The following is a 19342-nucleotide window of genomic DNA, read 5'->3' on the forward strand; positions in this document are numbered from 1 at the left end:
ACTAAGATTATATGGGGCTTGACAGCCCATGTTAACATGCAGAACTCAGGTAAAAGAATTCAACGAATGACATAGAAGCCAGGCAGAGAAGTGAGGGGAACACCAGGGAAGCATGACAGCCAAAGGAAGTGACAGCTGCAGGAGGAGGAAATCAACACTGCAGAATGCTGAGATATTCTGAAATGGGACAGAAACACACAATAGACCGTCTAGATGCAAACCTGTAACATTTAAAGTGTGATTTTGGTGTAGTGATGAGGACAAAGACAAAACTGAAGTGGGAAGTGAATGAAAAGGACATAAGGAACTAAGGAAGTATAAGCAAAACTTTCTAGATGTTTCACTACAAAGAAAAGTAGACAAAAGTAGGCCCACAGACACAGGGAAATGCAGAGTTCAGAGAGTATTTTTATGGAAGATTATGTATCATGGGACATGGTGGGAACAATTCAGAATAGTAGAAATAATGATGATTCACAGAAGTGGAATGGTAAATTCATATTTTATTGCTTGATAGGGATAGTCCTACTTCATATTATTCTCAAAATATTATATCCTATATTTTTATTCCACAGATGAATTTGAGAATCACTTCATTTCCCTTCATGTCCTCCCATCAAAGAAATAACTGAGTATCTTCGTATTAGTATGAAATCTAAATATTTATCTAGGTATACTTGAAATATTAGTAGGATCTGGTCTTTCCATCTTACAACGTGGATTGTGACTAAGGCTTGGCAGAAGACAGGAGACAAGAAATGGAAGAGGGGCATCAGGTGTCCCTCTACGTCTCTGCTAACACTATAAGGTTTGGTAGTTTCTTTATCTTGGTATTTTTCTCATATTCCTCAAGGAGCAGGAAAACCCTTAGTGAAACCTGCCTCTGCAGGTTGATGGCTTGGGAGGAGAGGCATTATGGAAAATGATTAGGTATGTATGCATCTTTTCATCAGTATATATATAAATGCCACAAGAATAATATGGCAATACAGTACAAGATTTCCATTCACACGTAACAAACAAAGTGAAGTGGGAGGTTTGTTTTTTTTTGTCAATGTTAACACCCATATCCTCATTCCATGTCATAAGAATGTCTGCATGTTTGTTTGCTTGCTATTTCTAATAAGGCAAAGAGGAAACTTCCTTTCAGAATTTTAATTCAAAAAAGCAAAGCTGAAATTAGATCATCTTCAATCATTTTAATATTTTAGAGAGAGGCAGACCATCTAGCTAGGCGGAAGAAAAGCAGTGACCAGACTGTGTCCGTAGAAATTGACTGAATAAATCTCTTTTTGTAATTTCACTTAACATGGGGGGACAGTAACTTGAAATATGCTTCATCTTACTAGCAGGGAGCTGTAAATCCAGGGTAGCAAATAGACAATTATATTAACTGTAATATCAATTCAAAAGGATCAATAGTTACCTTGATAGTAATTAAAAGAACCTTGTTAAAAAGTCCTTCTGACATTCATCTGTGGAAAATTGAGCTTTTTGCTCATTTTCTTACTAAAGGTAATGATGAATTAATCTGGTAATTGGCAAGAAAAATATTTTAGTCTTACCTGATCTTTGGCTATTAACTTTCCCCTAAAGCAATTACCCACGAAATGCTTACTGTTCAAACTAGTTTGTGTACAAAAAGCTTGAGATGTTGTTTTCCATGAAAATTGAAGTCATTAGACTTCTATATAGGGGCAATTTTTCTATTCTATCTGCAAACAAATTTCAGTAAGAATTTGGTAAGAAGGAGAACCGATCTGTAACATGTATGTTTATGTGTTTATAGGTGTACTATATTTGCAGACATTTTACTAGATATCAAACATGTTATTTTGTCTTTGGTCTTTGAGGAATTCTTGTTCTTCAGAGGACTGATGAGAATGACAATGTAATTAAGTACTATAATTAAAAATAGTGTACCTAAATGTGACTTATTAAAGAAATTCTATTCCATTTTCATGAAGATATGGAATTAAAATGGAAAACTCAAATGTTTACATTTAATTTCCCTAATTGATACTAGCAGTCAGTGTATATCTTCTTAATATAAGTGGCCTTTAAAATTTTTTTTAGAACATAGCATTATTTAACAGATTAACTTAAGGAAATCATCATGAAACACTACCTTTTTCATTCAAAATTGAACCAATTTTGATTACCTTATTTTATTACTATTTCTCTGTGTCAAATTAGCATATAGCAGTACTAAAGTCAACACACAGAGTAAATCCTGCTGGCTTTTGTTAAGATTGCATTAAATTACTTCAGGGAGAGCTGACATCTTTATAACATCACTATGAGGTTAAGTGTGTTTCTGTGCATGGGCAATTCTGATCCATTTTCTCAAGTCTGCATTTGTGTTGTTCAGGAGAGTTCTACAATTTTCTTTATGCTGGTCTGGCATGTTTCTTAAGTTTGTTATTGTTTTATCTTTTTATCCTATCTTTAAATAGCTCATTTTGGTCCCATGTACCTTTCTAACTACTGCTGATTCTTAAGTTTATGGAAAAAATAAATAAACAAGACTGGTCAGAAAGACTCTGAAAGAAGAACTATAAAGGGAGATGAATCCAAGCAGATATTTAGACACATCAAGCCTAATAATGGAAGTGTGGCACTGGAATCACGAGACTGACCAATGGAACAGAAAGTTAAGAAATAGACCCGAAAATATAAGAAGGTATCATATAATAGAAGCAGCACCTCAAATCAATGGGTAAAAATAGGCTACTTTATAAAGGATACATTTGGAAAAACTAAAGTTGAAATCATATTTCCCACCACGTATCAGGGTAAATTCTAAGCAGAACAAATGTTAAAACATTAAGATATTAAAGTAACAAAGTTGTTAGAAGAAAAATGAGAGAATTTTGTTTAACCTCAAATTGTGGAAGTCTTTTCAACTATGCTTGAAAATCAAAAGCCAAAAAAAAAAGACATAAATTTGACACCTAAAATTTAAATTCTTCATGGCATAAGATACTATAAGGAAAGCCGGGAAACCAACAATATAGTGGGGGAAAATATTTGCAACTCATATAAAAAACGATAGGCTAATTTCCCTAGTACAAAACAAAATATTCTAGAAATCAGTAAGGAAAAAAAACCAACAATCTAATAGAAAAGTGTGCAAAGTCTATGAAATGACAATTTACAGAGAAAATAATAGATAAATGGCCTGTATACAAATGAAAAGATATTCAAGCTCAATTCTAACCAGAGAAATGCAAATCAAAAATAACCTGGATGATTTAGTTGATTGGTATGAGTTGTTTTAAAGTTTGATAGGAAACCTGACTGGATAGACTTCTAGTGCAAAAATACTATAATTTTGGTTGCTGAATCACATAAATACGTTAACTATTCATACGAATGTGTTACCTACTTATGTAAAGTATTTATTCATAGTAATGTATTACTTATATAAAAATGGACAAAATGCATATTTATATTGATATTCTAAAATGGAAAATAGTATTTTGCTTGACATCAAACAAAAAGTAACTTTTATAAAGATAAGTGAAATCAAATATATACACATATCTGGTTCCGCTAGCTATTGCTCCTCCTAAACCTCAAACCTGCTCTCTTTCATTAAAAATGCCTAAATAAGAGATTCTCCTTGAGGTCATCAGAAATATCAAAAGAGAATAAAAGATGGAAGAATTTTCTCACTATTAAATTCAGTGTTACTTTTTGTCATGACCAAGTTCCACCACGTAGTACCCTCAATAGTTTATTTGTCTTCTTTCTATGTTAGATGTGAGAATCACAGCAAAGGAAGAATGAGCATGAATAGTAAATGGTAAATGTGGGGATGCAGGTAAGGAAGAAGATTGTAACAGGTTTTAAGCCTGGGTGTTTGAGGGAATAGTAGAAACATTAATAGAAATGACTAAATCAAAGAAAATATGCTATATGCAGGAGGAGAGCTTGAATTCAACAAAGTAGATTCCAGGTAGAAATGATCAGTAGGTCTGGAGCAAACAGAATTAGAATTAGGGACAGAAATGACACAAAAGGTACATGAAAAAGACACAAGTGCATTGACAAATACCTACCAGCCATTTTTCATATTCATCAATAGCTTGTTTATCTTTATCTTTTTTCTCAGCTCTTTTCAGTTCTTCCTTTCTTTTCTCATTTATTTTTTCTTTTTCCTTTTGCTTGAAAAACGCTTCCTTTTTTTCATTCCTATAGAGCATAGTATAAAACACTGGAGAGTTAAAGGAAAATATATAATAAAGATTCTCTAGTACATCTTTGACAGTAATGAAATTGAAATGCATTACTAAATTTGAAGTAAATAAATTTTATAAAATCCTGAAGTGTTATTAATTTAAAATATATCAAAATATTTATGATTTTGGATTACCATTTTTCAACAGCAGTTAAATTATCTTTCTTTTTCTCGGCAACAGTTTCCTCCTCTTTCTGTTTCTTTGCTCTTTCATATTCTCTCTCCTTTCTATTTTTCTCTTTAAGATATTCCATCTTTTTCTCTTTCCATTTTTCAAAAGCCTGAAAAAGTTCAGAATAATTTTCTTACTGTGAATATTTGAAAATAAATAAAAATATGATTAATCATTAATTTGGATTTCAAATGTTTTAAAATAATTAAGATGTGCAAAGTTCTCGAATACTTGTAGTGCTTCTCCTTTTCTCGCAGCATTTTCCTCTTCAGTTTTCTTCTTGTTTTTTTCTTCAAGCCTCTTTTTGGCAGCTATTTTCTTTGCTTCCTTTTCTTTCATAGCCTTCCAGGCCTCAAATGATGCTAATGCTTCTTCTCTTTTAGCAGCTTTTTGCTACATTGGAAAAAATAATAGAGTGATATACATATGTATGTATATATACATAGACACAAATATGGCTAGATATAAATATACACATATACATTTATCTTTAGTCCTCTGATATTCATTATACTTAGAAATTAATTTTCAAAGTAGGTAATTTATTTAGAATGGCTTAGATAAGTTAATTTACAAAGAATGTTATCTGAATTATTCATTGGTTTTAAAACGTCCTTTTCTAAAAACATTTATCACATATTGACCTATTAATGAGAAAGATGTCAACTATTATTTTTGAAAGTGTACTAAACAAATTATATCAAAATAAACTGTAATAGGCTAAGTGGTATAGTAAAATTTTCATAATAAAATATTTGAAAAAAAAATCAGTAAAGTTATGGGCTTATAAAGTAAGTTAGAGTAAGGCAAATTGGCCAAGCCATGCAGTAAGATGCAGATTTTTGGTTTAAATCTTAATTTTGAATAGTATCAAAACATAAAGTTCTTACTGCACAAATGTATTCCAAATGTTGAAAGTATGTGCTCGACTGAAAAATAGGTTGGAGACTGTATAGCAAGTTATTATTTTACTTCCTTCAATCTAATCCCATAATATTCTATGTTTGCTTTATTGTTCAATATTAAATGACATAAAACCTCAATATTGGGGTAACATAATTTAGAAGTCAAAGTACTATCTACCTCACAGAGCTGTGAAAATCAAATGAGAAGGGGTATGGCACTGACGACAGCAGCATACTGCTATGAACGTGGTTAACAGATAGGCACGCCCCCTGGAGGGCTGCTCCCTTCATTACTGAGGCATTATCGTGCAGTTCACTTTGGAAAATATTTTTCTTCTAAATCTATTTTTAGTATTGAACAGCACGCTGGAGTTTTTGTCCAAAAGTTTGACTTTAGAAGATAGGAAATAATTGAGCGTATTACAAGCAGGAGTTAGAGGAGGAGACTCAGTACAGAAGAGACAGGAACAAAAGTTCACCTCCATTCGATGGGAAAGGATACAAATCAAGAGCTCAGGTAGGGGTTGGACTTGAAGACACTTATAAAATTCAAGACAGAAAAGAGGAAAATTTAAGGCTAACTAGTGTCTAATGATCCTTTATCTTCTCGTGCCTTTCTTTTATTTATTTTTTTTTTGAGACAGAGTCTCTGTCACCTAGGCTGGAGTACAGTGGCACGATCTCAGCTAACTACAACCTCCGCCTCTCGGGTTCAAGTGATCCTGCCACCTCAGCCTCCTGAGTAGCTGGGATTACAGGTGCCCACCGCCATCCCTGGCTAATTTTTGTATTTTTAGTAGAGATGGGGTTTCACCACATTGCCCAGGCTGGTGTCAAACTGCAGACCTCAAGGAATCCCATCTGCCTTGGCCTCCCAAAGTACTGGGATTACAGGCGTGAGCCACAGCACCTGGCCTTCTTGGTTAAGTTCTAAATGAAGTCAACTTTTAAAAGTGAATTAGGTGCTCATAAACAATAATAACTTCATAATCAGCAGGAACAAAGCTATCCTATACATATACAAAATTAAAATCTGTTTTCATGTAAAACAGTTATATCAAACTAAAATGTATAAAGTAAAACAGAAGTAAAACCAGAAATCATTTCTTTAATATACAAGTTACTTTGCCATTTAAAAAGCTGATTTAGAAAAGTTATATATTCAGGGATATTTTACTGAAATAAAAATCCAAAACATTTTTACTTCTATATGTCAGAATACCTGTTCATTTTGGATCCTTAAGTTTTCACTTTCAATTCTTTTTATTCTGTGCATTTCATGTAAATATACATTTTTCTTTTCTAACCACTCCTATGAGAACAAGAAAAAGGTTATATAATATTTAAAATTTCTTAAATGAATTAGAATTCTTTATATTAACATTTTCTCTGAAATTCACATGTACAATTTTCTAAAGTATACTATTCTACTTTAAAAAAAGACAAAAAAAGACTTTTAGAATTGTGAATAAATTAATAAGATCTTTTTTCTATGTATGCCTAACATCATCTCAGGAAAGAAAAAATTTAATAACTTTTTGTTCATAATAACTCCCTTTTTTCATATAAACTTCAAGAAGAAAAAAATGAAAACATATACAGACTTTACAATGTTTTGGCTTGTGCTATATTTCTATAAGTTGCAATGGCATATTCTTTCTTTAAAAACAACTATGATCAGTTATGCAAAGTGTGGAAGCAAATAATTTAGTAAAATATGATTACTCATGTATTAAAAGGAAAGTCTTTCTCAATAAATTTAAGTATTAAACCATCATTTTCTATCAGGATTACTTTATTCTTTATAAACAGTGTAGGCTTATGAAAGTGGTCATTCTTCTCCTCTTAAAAATATTTTCCTTTTTTACCTGATAAACAGCTGCCCTTATGTTATCTGCTCTATCAGGTTCTATGCTCTGTTTCTGTGAAGGTTTTTGGTCCAAGACTTTTAAAGTCCCTAAATAGTGAGAAGAGGTAGTTGTCGATGGAGTTCTCCTTTTAGAACTAGATTTCTTCAAAAACTCAGAGGTCATTAATCTGAAAAGATCCAAATGAATCAAGACAAAATATTACAATTGCATTTGGTAGAAGAGAGATCTGATAGAATATGCACGTATAATATTTGAAAACTGGCCAGGCATGACGGCTCACACCTGTAATCCCAGCACTTTGGAAGGCCAAAGTGGGTGGATGACTTGAGCTCAGGAGTTACAGACCAGCCTGGGCAACATGATGAAACCCTGTCTCTACCAAAAATACAAAAAATTAGCTGGCCTGGTGGCACATGCCTGTAGTCATAGCTACCCTGGAGGCTGAGGTGGGAGGATAGCTTGAGCCCAGGAGGCAGAGGTTGCAGTGAGCAGAGATCATGCCACTGCACTCCAGCCTGAGCAACAGAGTGAGACTCCATCTCAAAAAAAAAATTGAAAACTACATTATAATTTAACAAATTATAATTACTTTGAAAATGATGTAGGTAAAATGTACAGTCTTAGTATACAAAGAATATTAAATTATGTTGAAGGGGACATATTTAAAAATCTAAATTTTATAGCTTTAAGTTATATAGCTTTAAAAAGACTGCTCTTTTTAAATATTTGTAATTAGAAACGTTTTAAGAAATATGGACCACTTCTCAAGTTACATGGAAAGAACAATACAGTAGGTTATAATCACTCTTTTAATATTTTCTTTCATCATTTTGTTACATGAAGCATTCCAAATATAAAATTAGAAAGAATAGTACCATCTATGTCAGGGATTGGTGGGAAAATTTGGCCAGCCATTGGTTTTGGTATACAAAGTTTATTGCACCATAGCTGTAATCATTCACTTAAGTTTTGCCTGTGGCTGCTTTCCTGTTAAAATAGCAGAAATGAATAGTTCCAATGTAGACTGTATCGCCTACAAAGCCTAAAATATGCGCTAACTGGCCATTTACAGAAAAAGCTTGCTAGCTGTGTTTTATTTGATTAATGATAATTTGACTAACGATAATTTTAAAGATTCAGAAGGTTTTTGATTAGCACTTATGAGTTAGGCATTCATTATCATTGGTGTGAATGAAGCTATATAGATAATCATTTTAATAAACCTACTTAGTTCATAGATTCTGAAGGCTTTTAGTACAATTTCTCATGTTAGACAATGATGCTTGATAATGAATAAGTATCATTGCTAGACTTCAGCTTTATTACCATTTTATATTGCATGTCTCAGGAAAAGTAGGAGAAAGAAGCTCTATTCCAGAAGCAGTGTGGAGCACAGAGAATCCCTAATCACTGACATTAAGAAAGAAGAAAAATATTCCTAGGACGATCCTGGAGAGCAAAGGTATTGCATAAACATTCCAGGCACTATAACAATCAGTAATAGACTTACTTTTTATAAATTACTTTATTTCAAATAATATCATCAACCAAGGGGTTTTATCATGAAGTAACTACTTCCATTTTATGAAATGGAAATAAAGAGAAAATACAGTAACACCAAATGAAATTTACTTTATGAATGTTAAATTAAAACTAGCTTTGCTAGAATGCAAGCCCATAAATGACAAATATTGGTAACTTTATTACCTGGCAGATGCACTGGATGCTCTATTATTTGTTGACTTTTTATTCTTCATATTTCTATCTTCAATTGTTTTCTATTAAACAGAAAATGCCAAAGATGATTTATTCATGACAACTATCCTTGTTAGGCTTAGAAGACAAACTGCCAGTAAATCACTATTCTTTAAGCATCTACTATGTGTCAAACACAGTAGACACTGGGAACAAATCAGTGAATAAAATGCCCTTAAGAACATTAAATTCTAGAGATGGATCACCAAAAATAAATATATAAGCAAACATGACTCATGAAGGAGATAAAATAGTGTACAGTGACAGAGAATGACTAGAGTGGGGTTGAGGAGCTGCTTTAAAGAAGTTGGTCAGGGAAGGCTGTCCTGAGGGGCTGACATCAGAGCTAAGATATATAATGAGTGCAAAGGGCCCAGCTGAAGGTCTATGAAAGAAAGAAACAGCAAGAGGTAAAAGCCTGAGAAGGGACGGAGCCTGATATCTTTGAAAAACAGAAAGAGGTGAATGGAGCTGAAGCATAGTGAATGGCAGGGAAAGCGGAGGAAGACATGGTCTGGGAAGAACCAGGTGAGATCACTAGGCAGCGATGAGGAGTCTGGACGGAATTCTTGTGATGAGAAACCAACAAAAAGACTTTAATGGAGAATGATTATATTAGTGATTAGTGAATGGTTGCTAGTGGTAAAGTGAGAGCACAGATATAATAAACACATCCCTAACTTGGCAGTAGTGTTTTTTTCCTAAGGAAAGTGGCTAAGGATGATATACCTGGAACATGGCTTAATGAATCTTCTCCATAAATTTTAAGAAAAGCTTGTATTTTATATCATAAAAGTATTGCTCAAACACAAGTTTTCAGCTAGCCCTGTTTTCTTCCCCTGATAATAAATACACAGAGCTTCTAGCTAATTGCAGCTATAAGAGATAATGACAAATTCAGGAGCAACAAAGACTGAAAATGCTATACCATAAATTTTTAAAGTGTAGCACTCAGGCACAATTTAGTGTAGGGACAAGTAATCCTACATATCACGTATCTGTTTCTTAAGGTTAGAATAATAATGTTCCCTCAACAACGACAACAAAAAACAAATAACCCCACTAAAAAGAGGGCAAAAAAACACGAATAGACTTTTTGAAAAGAAGACATACAAGTGGCCAAGAAACATATGAAAAAAAAGTTCACCATCACTAATCATCAGAGAAACACAAATTAAAACCACAGTGAGATATATTATACTAGTCAGAATATTTAGCTATTATTAAAAAGTTAAAAAAGTAACAGATGTTGGTGAAAACACAGAGAAAAGGGAATGCTTGCATACTCTTGGTAAGAATGTAAATTAGTACAATCTTTATGGAAAATAGTATGGGGATTTCTTAAGGAAGTAAAAATAGAACTACCACTCAATCCAGCAACCCCACTGTATCCGCCAAAAGGAAAATCATTATATAAAAAAGATACCTGCACTCATATGTTTATCACACCACTAGTCACAATAGCAAAGATATGGAACCAACCTAAGTGTACATCAACATATGATTGTATAAAGAAAATGTGTACACACACACACACACACACACACACACACACAAATACTATTCGGCCATACAGAAAAGAAATAATGTCTTTTACAACAACATGGATGGAACTGGAGGCTATTACCTTAAGTGAAATAAGTCAGAAACAGAAAGTCAAATGGTACATCTTCTCACTTACAAGTCAGAGCTAAATAATGTGTACACATGTATATAGAGTATGGAATAATAGATAATGGAGACTAGGAAAGGTGAGAGGGAGGTGAGGGATGAGAAATTACTTAATGGGTACAATGTACATTTTAGTTTATACTAAAAGTCTGACTTTACTACTACAAAATATATCCATGTAACAAAAAAGCACTTGTACCCATTAAATTTATATGAATTAAAAAAAGAAAAAACAAAGCAACTTCATCATCTCTGGGGGTTGCCAGGGCACCAGTTCATTATTTTGAAAATTAGGAAATAAAGGCAAAGGATCAAATATGAATAACAATAATAATGTTCCTGATGATAACCATCTATTTCAAAGAAGCACAGATGTTGATAAACATTTCTTTAAGATTTTTGTTAAAATTGTTAACATGTTTTAAAACAGTATCCAAAAACATAACTCTAATTTAAAATCTCAGAAATTATTCCAGACAGTTATATTTTTAAAATATGAAGACCTATGGAAATATATACACTATGAGTATGCATTTCTGAGACATTTAAAAGTATATTATGATCATACACCTCTGATAATTTTTAAACACTGGGTTTCACTATATTCACTACAAACTTTCCTTAAAGTTAAATTTTATTGGATTAGGTAAGAACCATGTGACAATATAATACCACCATCAAAAGATAAATTTTCCACTGGTAATTCAGAAGTGTATAACACAGAAGATAAAATTTCTTAAAGTTCTATTTCAAGTTTTAAGCTGTAGTATGAAAGGTATGAATTTTTACAAATACCTTTGAAGACGCTGTTGCACTGGTAGATATTAAGATACTCTGAGATTTAGATAGTAGTGGATCAACTGTTCTGTCATCATCCATAATCAGTTCCGCTTTTGCCTTTTCTTCTTCAAGGTCATCAGCAGTCACTTGACTTTCCTTGGATTTCTCAACTGCAGTAGTCACATGGTCTGCTGAAAATGAATTCTCTTTATTTTCATCTGATTTCAAGGAATTATGGTTTTCAGTGATTTCTTCATTTGGATCTATTTTGAGACACAGTAATAGCATTAAAACCCCCTTCTGAATTAATAAGGCAAATAATTGATTCATTTGCTTTCTTTTAAATGAGGACTATAAACTCTTTTTTCTTGCAAAATATGAAGAAAACTATCATATTAAACTTGCATAAACTTTTCAAAAGTGATTTACAAAAAAAAATAGTCTATGCTTAACTAATGAAGCACTTAACAAATCTAGTACTTAGAAAAATAGCATATTAATAAACAGAATGGAATAACTACCCTAAAACAAAGACACGTCAAAAGAGCTTGTTGATATACAAACCAAGTAAGTGAGATGACAATATTTGTTCAACTCTAAAGCCTGAGTTTCTTAGCTGGAAAAACAGGCTGCATAAGAAGATGTCATACCGCTCTAGGCTACTACAGTTACTAGTAGTACAATTGTTGAATTGTATAGATGCAGAAAGAACCAAGAATTAATGCAATGCAATTTTACACAGTCTCTAGTGAGTTTCATCTCACCAAAATGTAGTACTGCCTCTGATACCATAAGGGGCAATAAAGACAAGCCTATTGCTTATCCTCTCAGTGCTCCAAGAAACAGGCTCAAGCTCTGGCATAAGAAGATTCAGTTTTGCATTTATAGAATTGCTTCTACTATTCTGATTCTACCACATTTTGGAATGGGATCACCAACTTTCAGTTCTACCAACGTCCACCTTGCAGCTAAACCTGAATCTTCACTGTCAAAAGTCTTAATTCTGTTGGTTTCATTATGACAATTTTTTGGAATTTGTTTTGAGGTAAGATGGGCTTAAAATCATTCAATTCACTATTGGATTCTTTGGAGCTGTTAATCTATTCAGTGAAAAGAACAAGAACTTTGGAGCTCAAGATTTAACTATGGCTCCATCACTGACCTTGGGTATGTTTCCCCAAGTCACTGCACTTCAGCTTTTCTCATCTGTAAAATGACAAAAATGATACTACATAGTAAGCACTAAAATGTTCATTACACATCTCAGACCTAGAAATAGCTATGTCTTTTAGGTTTCATTAAGCTACATATCACTAAGGAAAGAAATTATGTTAACAATTCACATATCACACCAAGTGCTTACTATGGTATTGCTGTAAATGCTTTACATGTTTAATTCTTACAACACCCTATAAGGCAGATTACTCTTATTTTACCCATTTTAAAGATCAACATACAGGGTCAGAAAGGTTAGTTACTTTGCTTATGTAATTGTGCCTGTATTGGAATCTAGCTTAGTCTCACTTTAAAATTCCACCTAGCTATTATGTTGTCCTGCAGAATATCAGAGCAACACATACATAACGATAGTTTACCTTAAGTGCTCACTCCACTTGGGCTATTAACTAGGCTAATGGCTAAAATGCACTATATCACTTAATTTTCACAATAACCTTATGAGACAAATAATATAACTTAGGGAAACTGAGGCACTGAGAGATTAAGTTCTGCATCCAAAATCACAGTTAGTTAACTACATAGTCAGGATTAAAACTCAAACACATAAAAACATATATATCTCTTATAACTATACCAAACATTATTTCTCTTACAAACAGGAGTCTAAGTAGTACAGAGTTCACAAATAAGATATATTTATTAGATATAACCACCTTTTCCAGATGCGTTTCCCTCAGATCCTGGTGAAAAAGAATCTCCAAGAATTTGTTTAAGTGATGATGATGCTAGACTTGTTAAGCATGAATCCTATTTTCGCAAAAAAAAAAATACATTTGCCACGTAAGTTTAATAATTAACATTTATGGGAACAATAGCATTATTAAAACTACAAATTGAAATAGCGCAGAACTCTGAAATCTGCATTATTTAGGCATTTGTTGCTGAAACGCAAAGTGTGACAAGCCAATGGAGGTGAGCATGCTTTACTTTCAAGCCTTGATGTCTTGGTCATTAAAAGGGGTCACTGAAAGAGTTATTCAAGTTCTTTAACTACCACCACCTCTCTATTTATTTTTACCAATTTTCAAAACTCCTATTACTTTATAATCACATTTCTTATAAATATTTAAGGCCAAGATTTGATTTTGATAGCTCTTCCTACAATTATCCTTTGAAAGAAAGCATAAAGAAGACAGGTAAAATACTTTAGTTCCAAATAAATATTACTAGTTATCCAAATGAAAGCATTTAATAAAATCGAGTAAGCAGCTACTTCCAAATATTTTAGATAGGAAAAGCACATAGATTGCATGCACTTGAGTTTTCCTCAAAATTCTGAAAATTATATCTGATATGAAATAATTATATTTGTCTATCTAAGGTAAACATTTCTTCATAGAATCATCTAGCCTAAAGGTAATGATATTATAACGTAGGAAGTTCAACTTTGTTGTACAAATACTTTAATTTTCTTTCTCCGCAATATTTTATGGGTGCAAAGGAAATGATAAGTCAAAAGCAATGGAGAGAAAACATTTGAGAAAATGGAAGAAGTGCTGAGACACTGGAGTCTACCCTGAAATACAAAGTTTCACCTGAGGAGATCTGCAAATTAGTAGCTTTTTGCTAGAAGACATTCTCCAATCTATGCAGCTCAAGTAATAGAAAGCTACGGCCTTGGTGGAATGACTTGAGGGGACAGAGGACAGAGTCTAGGACCATCAGATCAGCCAATAAGTATGTGGAAAATAGCAGAGGACAGTGACCACAAAATCTGCATATGAAATTCACCAAAAACCTTTACCACCTCTATTTGTGGCATAAGGGAGACCTCAGAGGATCCTGTAAAAGCGTAGAAGCTAGAAACTGGAAAAATTAAGCAGAAATTTCAGCTGATATCCACTGCAGGAGAAATAGGATTGGGAATTTGTGTCCAGCCATGATATCTGCTCACTAGAAAATATGTTGGAAGGGACATAAAAGAATCCAGAATCTCTATAAAATATCATTCAGAACACCCAGTATTCAATCAAAAGTCACTAAAGAAACAGAAAATGGTGATACTTATTTAAAAAACAAAACAAAAAAAACAGAGAACAGTCAATAGGAACCAATCCAGAGATGACTCACATTTTAGAGTTAGCAGACAAGGACTTTAAAATAGCTATTATAAATATGTTCAAGTACTTTGGGGAAAATATATGCATGATGGCTGAAAAGATGGGGGATTTTATCAGAGATATAAAAAACAGAAAAAATACCAATGGAAAATCTGAAGTTGAACACCACAATAAGTGAAATAAAAAATTCACCTGAAGAACACACATACTTTGCAATGGCAAATGGAACTCTCACGACATACACTTTTGCTGGGACATTAAAACAAAACAAAACAATTTAATACAATTTGAAATCATAAAAGATACATTCTCTGGACCACAATCAGTAAACCTGAAGACTAAGTAATACAAGTTATTCAATCTTAAAAACAAAGAGGAAAAAAGATTTAAGAAATATAAGCAGAATCTCAGAGATCAGTGAGATATAGCAAAAATTTCAATGCATGTGTAACTACAGTACCAAAAGGAAAGGAAGAAAAATAGGGTGGGAAATAATAATCTTTCCATTTCACAGACAGTATCAGCTTATAGGTTTGGAAAGCTCAACAAACGTCAAGCAGAATAAACATAAAGAAAGCTAGACCTAGGCACCATGTAGTCAAATTGCTGTAATCAAAAGATAAAAACCGCAATCTTGAGTAAAATTCCTGAGGCATTCAGACAAAATCAACACATTATATAGAGAGGACAATGAAATGAATGATTACAAGAGAGGCCAATAAAAATGGAAATCTATAAAGAGCTGGAGCTAGAAGAAGGAAACTGTTACACAAGAAGGATACAATCACATCAACCACCCTTTGAAAACAAAGACGAGACAAATACTTTTAGAAAAGCAAAGACTGAGAAAAATCCATCACTAGTAAACCTGTATTACAAGAAATGTAACATAAGTTTGTAAGACTGACAGGATACAAAATGGTAATCTGAATCTACAGTAAGAAATGAAGATCCCTAGAAATTGTATGTGTATTTATAGATATGGAATATCTATAAATAGATTATATAGATGTTATATATCTATAGATTATATAGATGTTATATATCTATATAATATATAAGAATAGATATGGAATATCTATTTATAGATATATATAATAGATAATATCTATTTATAGATATATAATAGATAATATCTATTATAGATATGGAAAATCTATAAATAGATTATATAGATGTTATATATCTATAATATATAAGAATAGAATATATATTACCTATATATAGATATTATCTACAAATATATATTATCTATAATATATTTAGCAATAGAATGTTATCTATAATATATACAATATATAATACAGTAGATATATAATATATATTTATTCTAGCCTTCTTTAATTTTTTAAAAGTCTAATACAAAAAACTGAAAGGGCTCTTTAAGAAAAAGTTATAACCCTATTGTGGGGAGTATAGGATATGTAGATATAATATATATGACAACAATAGCACAATGGATGAGGGAGTATATGGAACTATACTATTCCAAGGTTTCTAGATAAAACGTGAAACAATACAATATCAATTCTAAATAGATTATGATAATTTTCAGATGTATTCTGTAATCCACTGATCAACTCTGAAAAATACAATGCAAACAAATATAGATAAAAGGTCAATAATAATAAAATAAAAAACTAAAATATTCATGATTATCTCCTCAAAAAAGGCAAGAAAGGAGTAACAGAGAAACAACAATAAAAACAATAATTTTATAAAACAGATAAATAGAAAATAAAGAGCAACAAATTGCTCCTAAATCCAACCATATCAGTATTTACATTAAATGGACAAAACATTCATAAATGGACTAAACACTACATTAAAAGGCACAGATTGTCAGACTTAATAAAAAAGTGACACCAAACTCTTATTGTAAGAGATTCACTTACATGAAAAGACAGAACTTCCCACAAAGGGAAGCCCATCAGATCTCTCAGCAGAAACTCTACAAGCCAGAAGAGAGTGGGGGCCAATATTCAACATTCTTAAAGAAAAGAATTTTCAACCCAGAATTTCATATCCAGCCAAACTAAGCTTCATAAGTGAAGGAGAAATAAAATACTTTACAGACAAGCAAATGCTGAGAGATTTTGCCACCACCAGGCCTGCCCTAAAAGAGCTCCTGAAGGAAGCACTAAACATGGAAAGGAACAACCGGTACCAGCCACTGCAAAAACATGCCAAATTGTAACGACCATCAAGGCTAGGAAGAAACTGCATCAACTAGCGAGCAAAATAACCAGCTAACATCATAATGACAGGCTCAAATTCACACATAACAATATTAACTTTAAATGTAAATGGGCTAAATGCTCCAATTAAAAGACACAGACTGGCAAATGGGATAAAGAGTCAAGACCCACCAGTGTGCTGTATTCAGGAAACCCATCTCACATGCAGAGACACACATAGGCTCAAAATAAAGGGATGGAGGAAGATCTACCAAGCAAATGGAAAACAAAATAAGGCAGGGGTTGCAATCCTAGTCTCTGATAAAACAGACTTTAAACTAACAAAGATCAAAAGAGACAAAGAAGGCCATTACATAATGGTAAAGGGATGAATTCAACAAGAAGAGCTAACTACCCTAAATATATATGCACCCAATACAGGAGCACCCAGATTCATAAAGCAAGTCCTGAGTGACCTACAAAGAGACTTAGACTCCCACACAATAATAATGGGAGAGTTTAACACCCCACTGTCAACATTAGACAGATCATCGAGACAGAAAGTTAACAAGGATACCCAGGAATTGAACTCAGCTCTGCACCAAGTGGACCTAATAGACATCTACAGAACTCTCCACCCCAAATCAACAGAATATACATTTTTTTCAGCACCACCCCACACCTATTCCAAAATTGACCACATAGTCGGAAGTAAAGCTCTCCTCAGCAAATGTAAAAGAACAGAAATTATAACAAACTGTCTCTCAGACCACAGTGCAATCAAACTAGAACTCAGGATTAAGAAACTCACTCAAAACCGCTCAACTACATGGAAACTGAACAACCTGCTTCTGAATGACTACTGGGTACATAACGAAATGAAGGCAGAAATAAAGATGTTCTTTGAAACCAATGGGAACAAAGACACAACATACCAGAATCTCTGGGACACATTCAAAGCAGTGTGTAAAGGGAAATTTATAGCACTAAATGCCCACAGGAGAAAGCAGGAAAGATCCAAAACTGACACCCAACATCACAATTAAAAGAACTAGAAAAGCAAGAGCAAACGCATTCAAAAGCTAGCAGAAGGCAAGAAATAACTAAAATCAGAGCAGAACTGAAGGCAATAGAGACACAAAAAACCCTTCAAAAAATTAATGAATCCAGGAGCTGGTTTTTTGAAAAGATCAACAAAATTGATGGACTGCTACCAAGACTAATAAAGAAGAAAAGAGAGAAGAATCAAATAGACGCAATAAAAAATGATAAAGGGGATATCACCACCGATCCCACAGAAATACAAACTACCATCAGAGAATACTACAAACACCTCTCCCCAAATAAACTAGAAAATCTAGAAGAAATGGATAAATTCCTGGACACATACACGCCCCCAAGACTAAACCAGGAAGAAGCTGAATCTCTGAATAGACCAATAACAGGCTCTGAAATTGTGGCAATAATCAATAGCTTACCAACTAAAAAGAGTCCAGGACCAGATGGATTCACAGCCGAATTCTACCAGAGGTACAAGGAGGAACTGGTACCATTCCTTCTGAAACTATTCCAATCAACAGAAAAAGAGGGAATCCTCCCTAACTCATTTTATGAGGCCAGCATCATCTTGATACCAAAGCCTGGCAGAGACACAACCAAAAAAGAGAATTTTAGACCAATATCCTTGATGAACATTGATGCAAAAATCCTCAATAAAATACTGGCAAACCGAATCCAGCAGCACATCAAAAAGCTTATCCACCATGATCAAGTGGGCTTCATCCCTGGGATGCAAGGCTGGTTCAACATATGCAAATCAATAAATGTAATCCAGCATATAAACAGAACCAAAGACAAAAACCACATGATTATCTCAATAGATGCAGAAAAGGCCTTTGACAAAATTCAACAATGCTTCACGCTAAAAACTCTCAATAAATTCGGTATTGATGGGACATATCTCAATAAGAGCTATCTATGACAAACCCATAGCCAGTATCATACTGAATGGGCAAAAACTGGAAGCATTCCCTTTGAAAACTGGCACAAGACAGGGATGCCCTCTCTCACTACTCCTATTCAACATAGTGTTGGAAGTTCTGGCTAGCGCAATTAGGCAGGAGAAGGAAATAAAGGGTATTCAATTAGGAAAAGAGGAAGTCAAATTGTCCCTGTTTGCAGATGACATGACTGTATATCTAGAAAACCCCATTGTCTCAGCCCAGAATCTCCTTAAGCTGATAAGCAACTTCAGCAAAGTCTCAGGATACAAAATCAATGTACAAAAATCACAAGCATTCTTATACACCAATAACAGACAGAGAGCTAAATCATGAGTGAACTCCCATTCACAATTGTTTCAAAGAGAATAAAATACCTAGGAATCCAACTTACAAGGGACATGAAGGACCTCTTGAAGGACAACTACAAACCACTGCTCAATGAAATAAAAGAGGAAACAAACAAACG

General features: G+C 33.2%; 1 protein-coding gene and 1 long non-coding RNA gene across 2 annotated transcripts in view; one reads left to right on the top strand and one right to left on the bottom strand.

Moving 5' to 3' along the window:
- The window catches only part of MAP9 (microtubule associated protein 9), a 49426-nt gene that overhangs the window by 9987 nt on the left and 20097 nt on the right, over window positions 1–19342 (bottom strand). Inside the window, exons 6-13 of the mRNA XM_003257871.4 lie at window positions 13290–13383; window positions 11413–11660; window positions 8899–8969; window positions 7189–7357; window positions 6543–6632; window positions 4647–4808; window positions 4379–4524; window positions 4065–4197 (exon numbers count right to left, since the gene is read on the bottom strand). Coding sequence (XP_003257919.1) covers window positions 4065–4197; window positions 4379–4524; window positions 4647–4808; window positions 6543–6632; window positions 7189–7357; window positions 8899–8969; window positions 11413–11660; window positions 13290–13383 — 1113 coding nt within the window. The remainder of the gene's footprint in view (window positions 1–4064; window positions 4198–4378; window positions 4525–4646; window positions 4809–6542; window positions 6633–7188; window positions 7358–8898; window positions 8970–11412; window positions 11661–13289; window positions 13384–19342) is intronic.
- Window positions 5680–11706, top strand: LOC105740075. The gene is made up of 3 exons (XR_001116072.2): window positions 5680–5837; window positions 8540–8653; window positions 11530–11706. It is a non-coding gene; the product is annotated as an uncharacterized LOC105740075 (long non-coding RNA).

Source organism: Nomascus leucogenys, chromosome 7b (genome assembly GCF_006542625.1).
Source record: "Nomascus leucogenys isolate Asia chromosome 7b, Asia_NLE_v1, whole genome shotgun sequence".
Taxonomy (NCBI): domain Eukaryota; kingdom Metazoa; phylum Chordata; class Mammalia; order Primates; family Hylobatidae; genus Nomascus; species Nomascus leucogenys.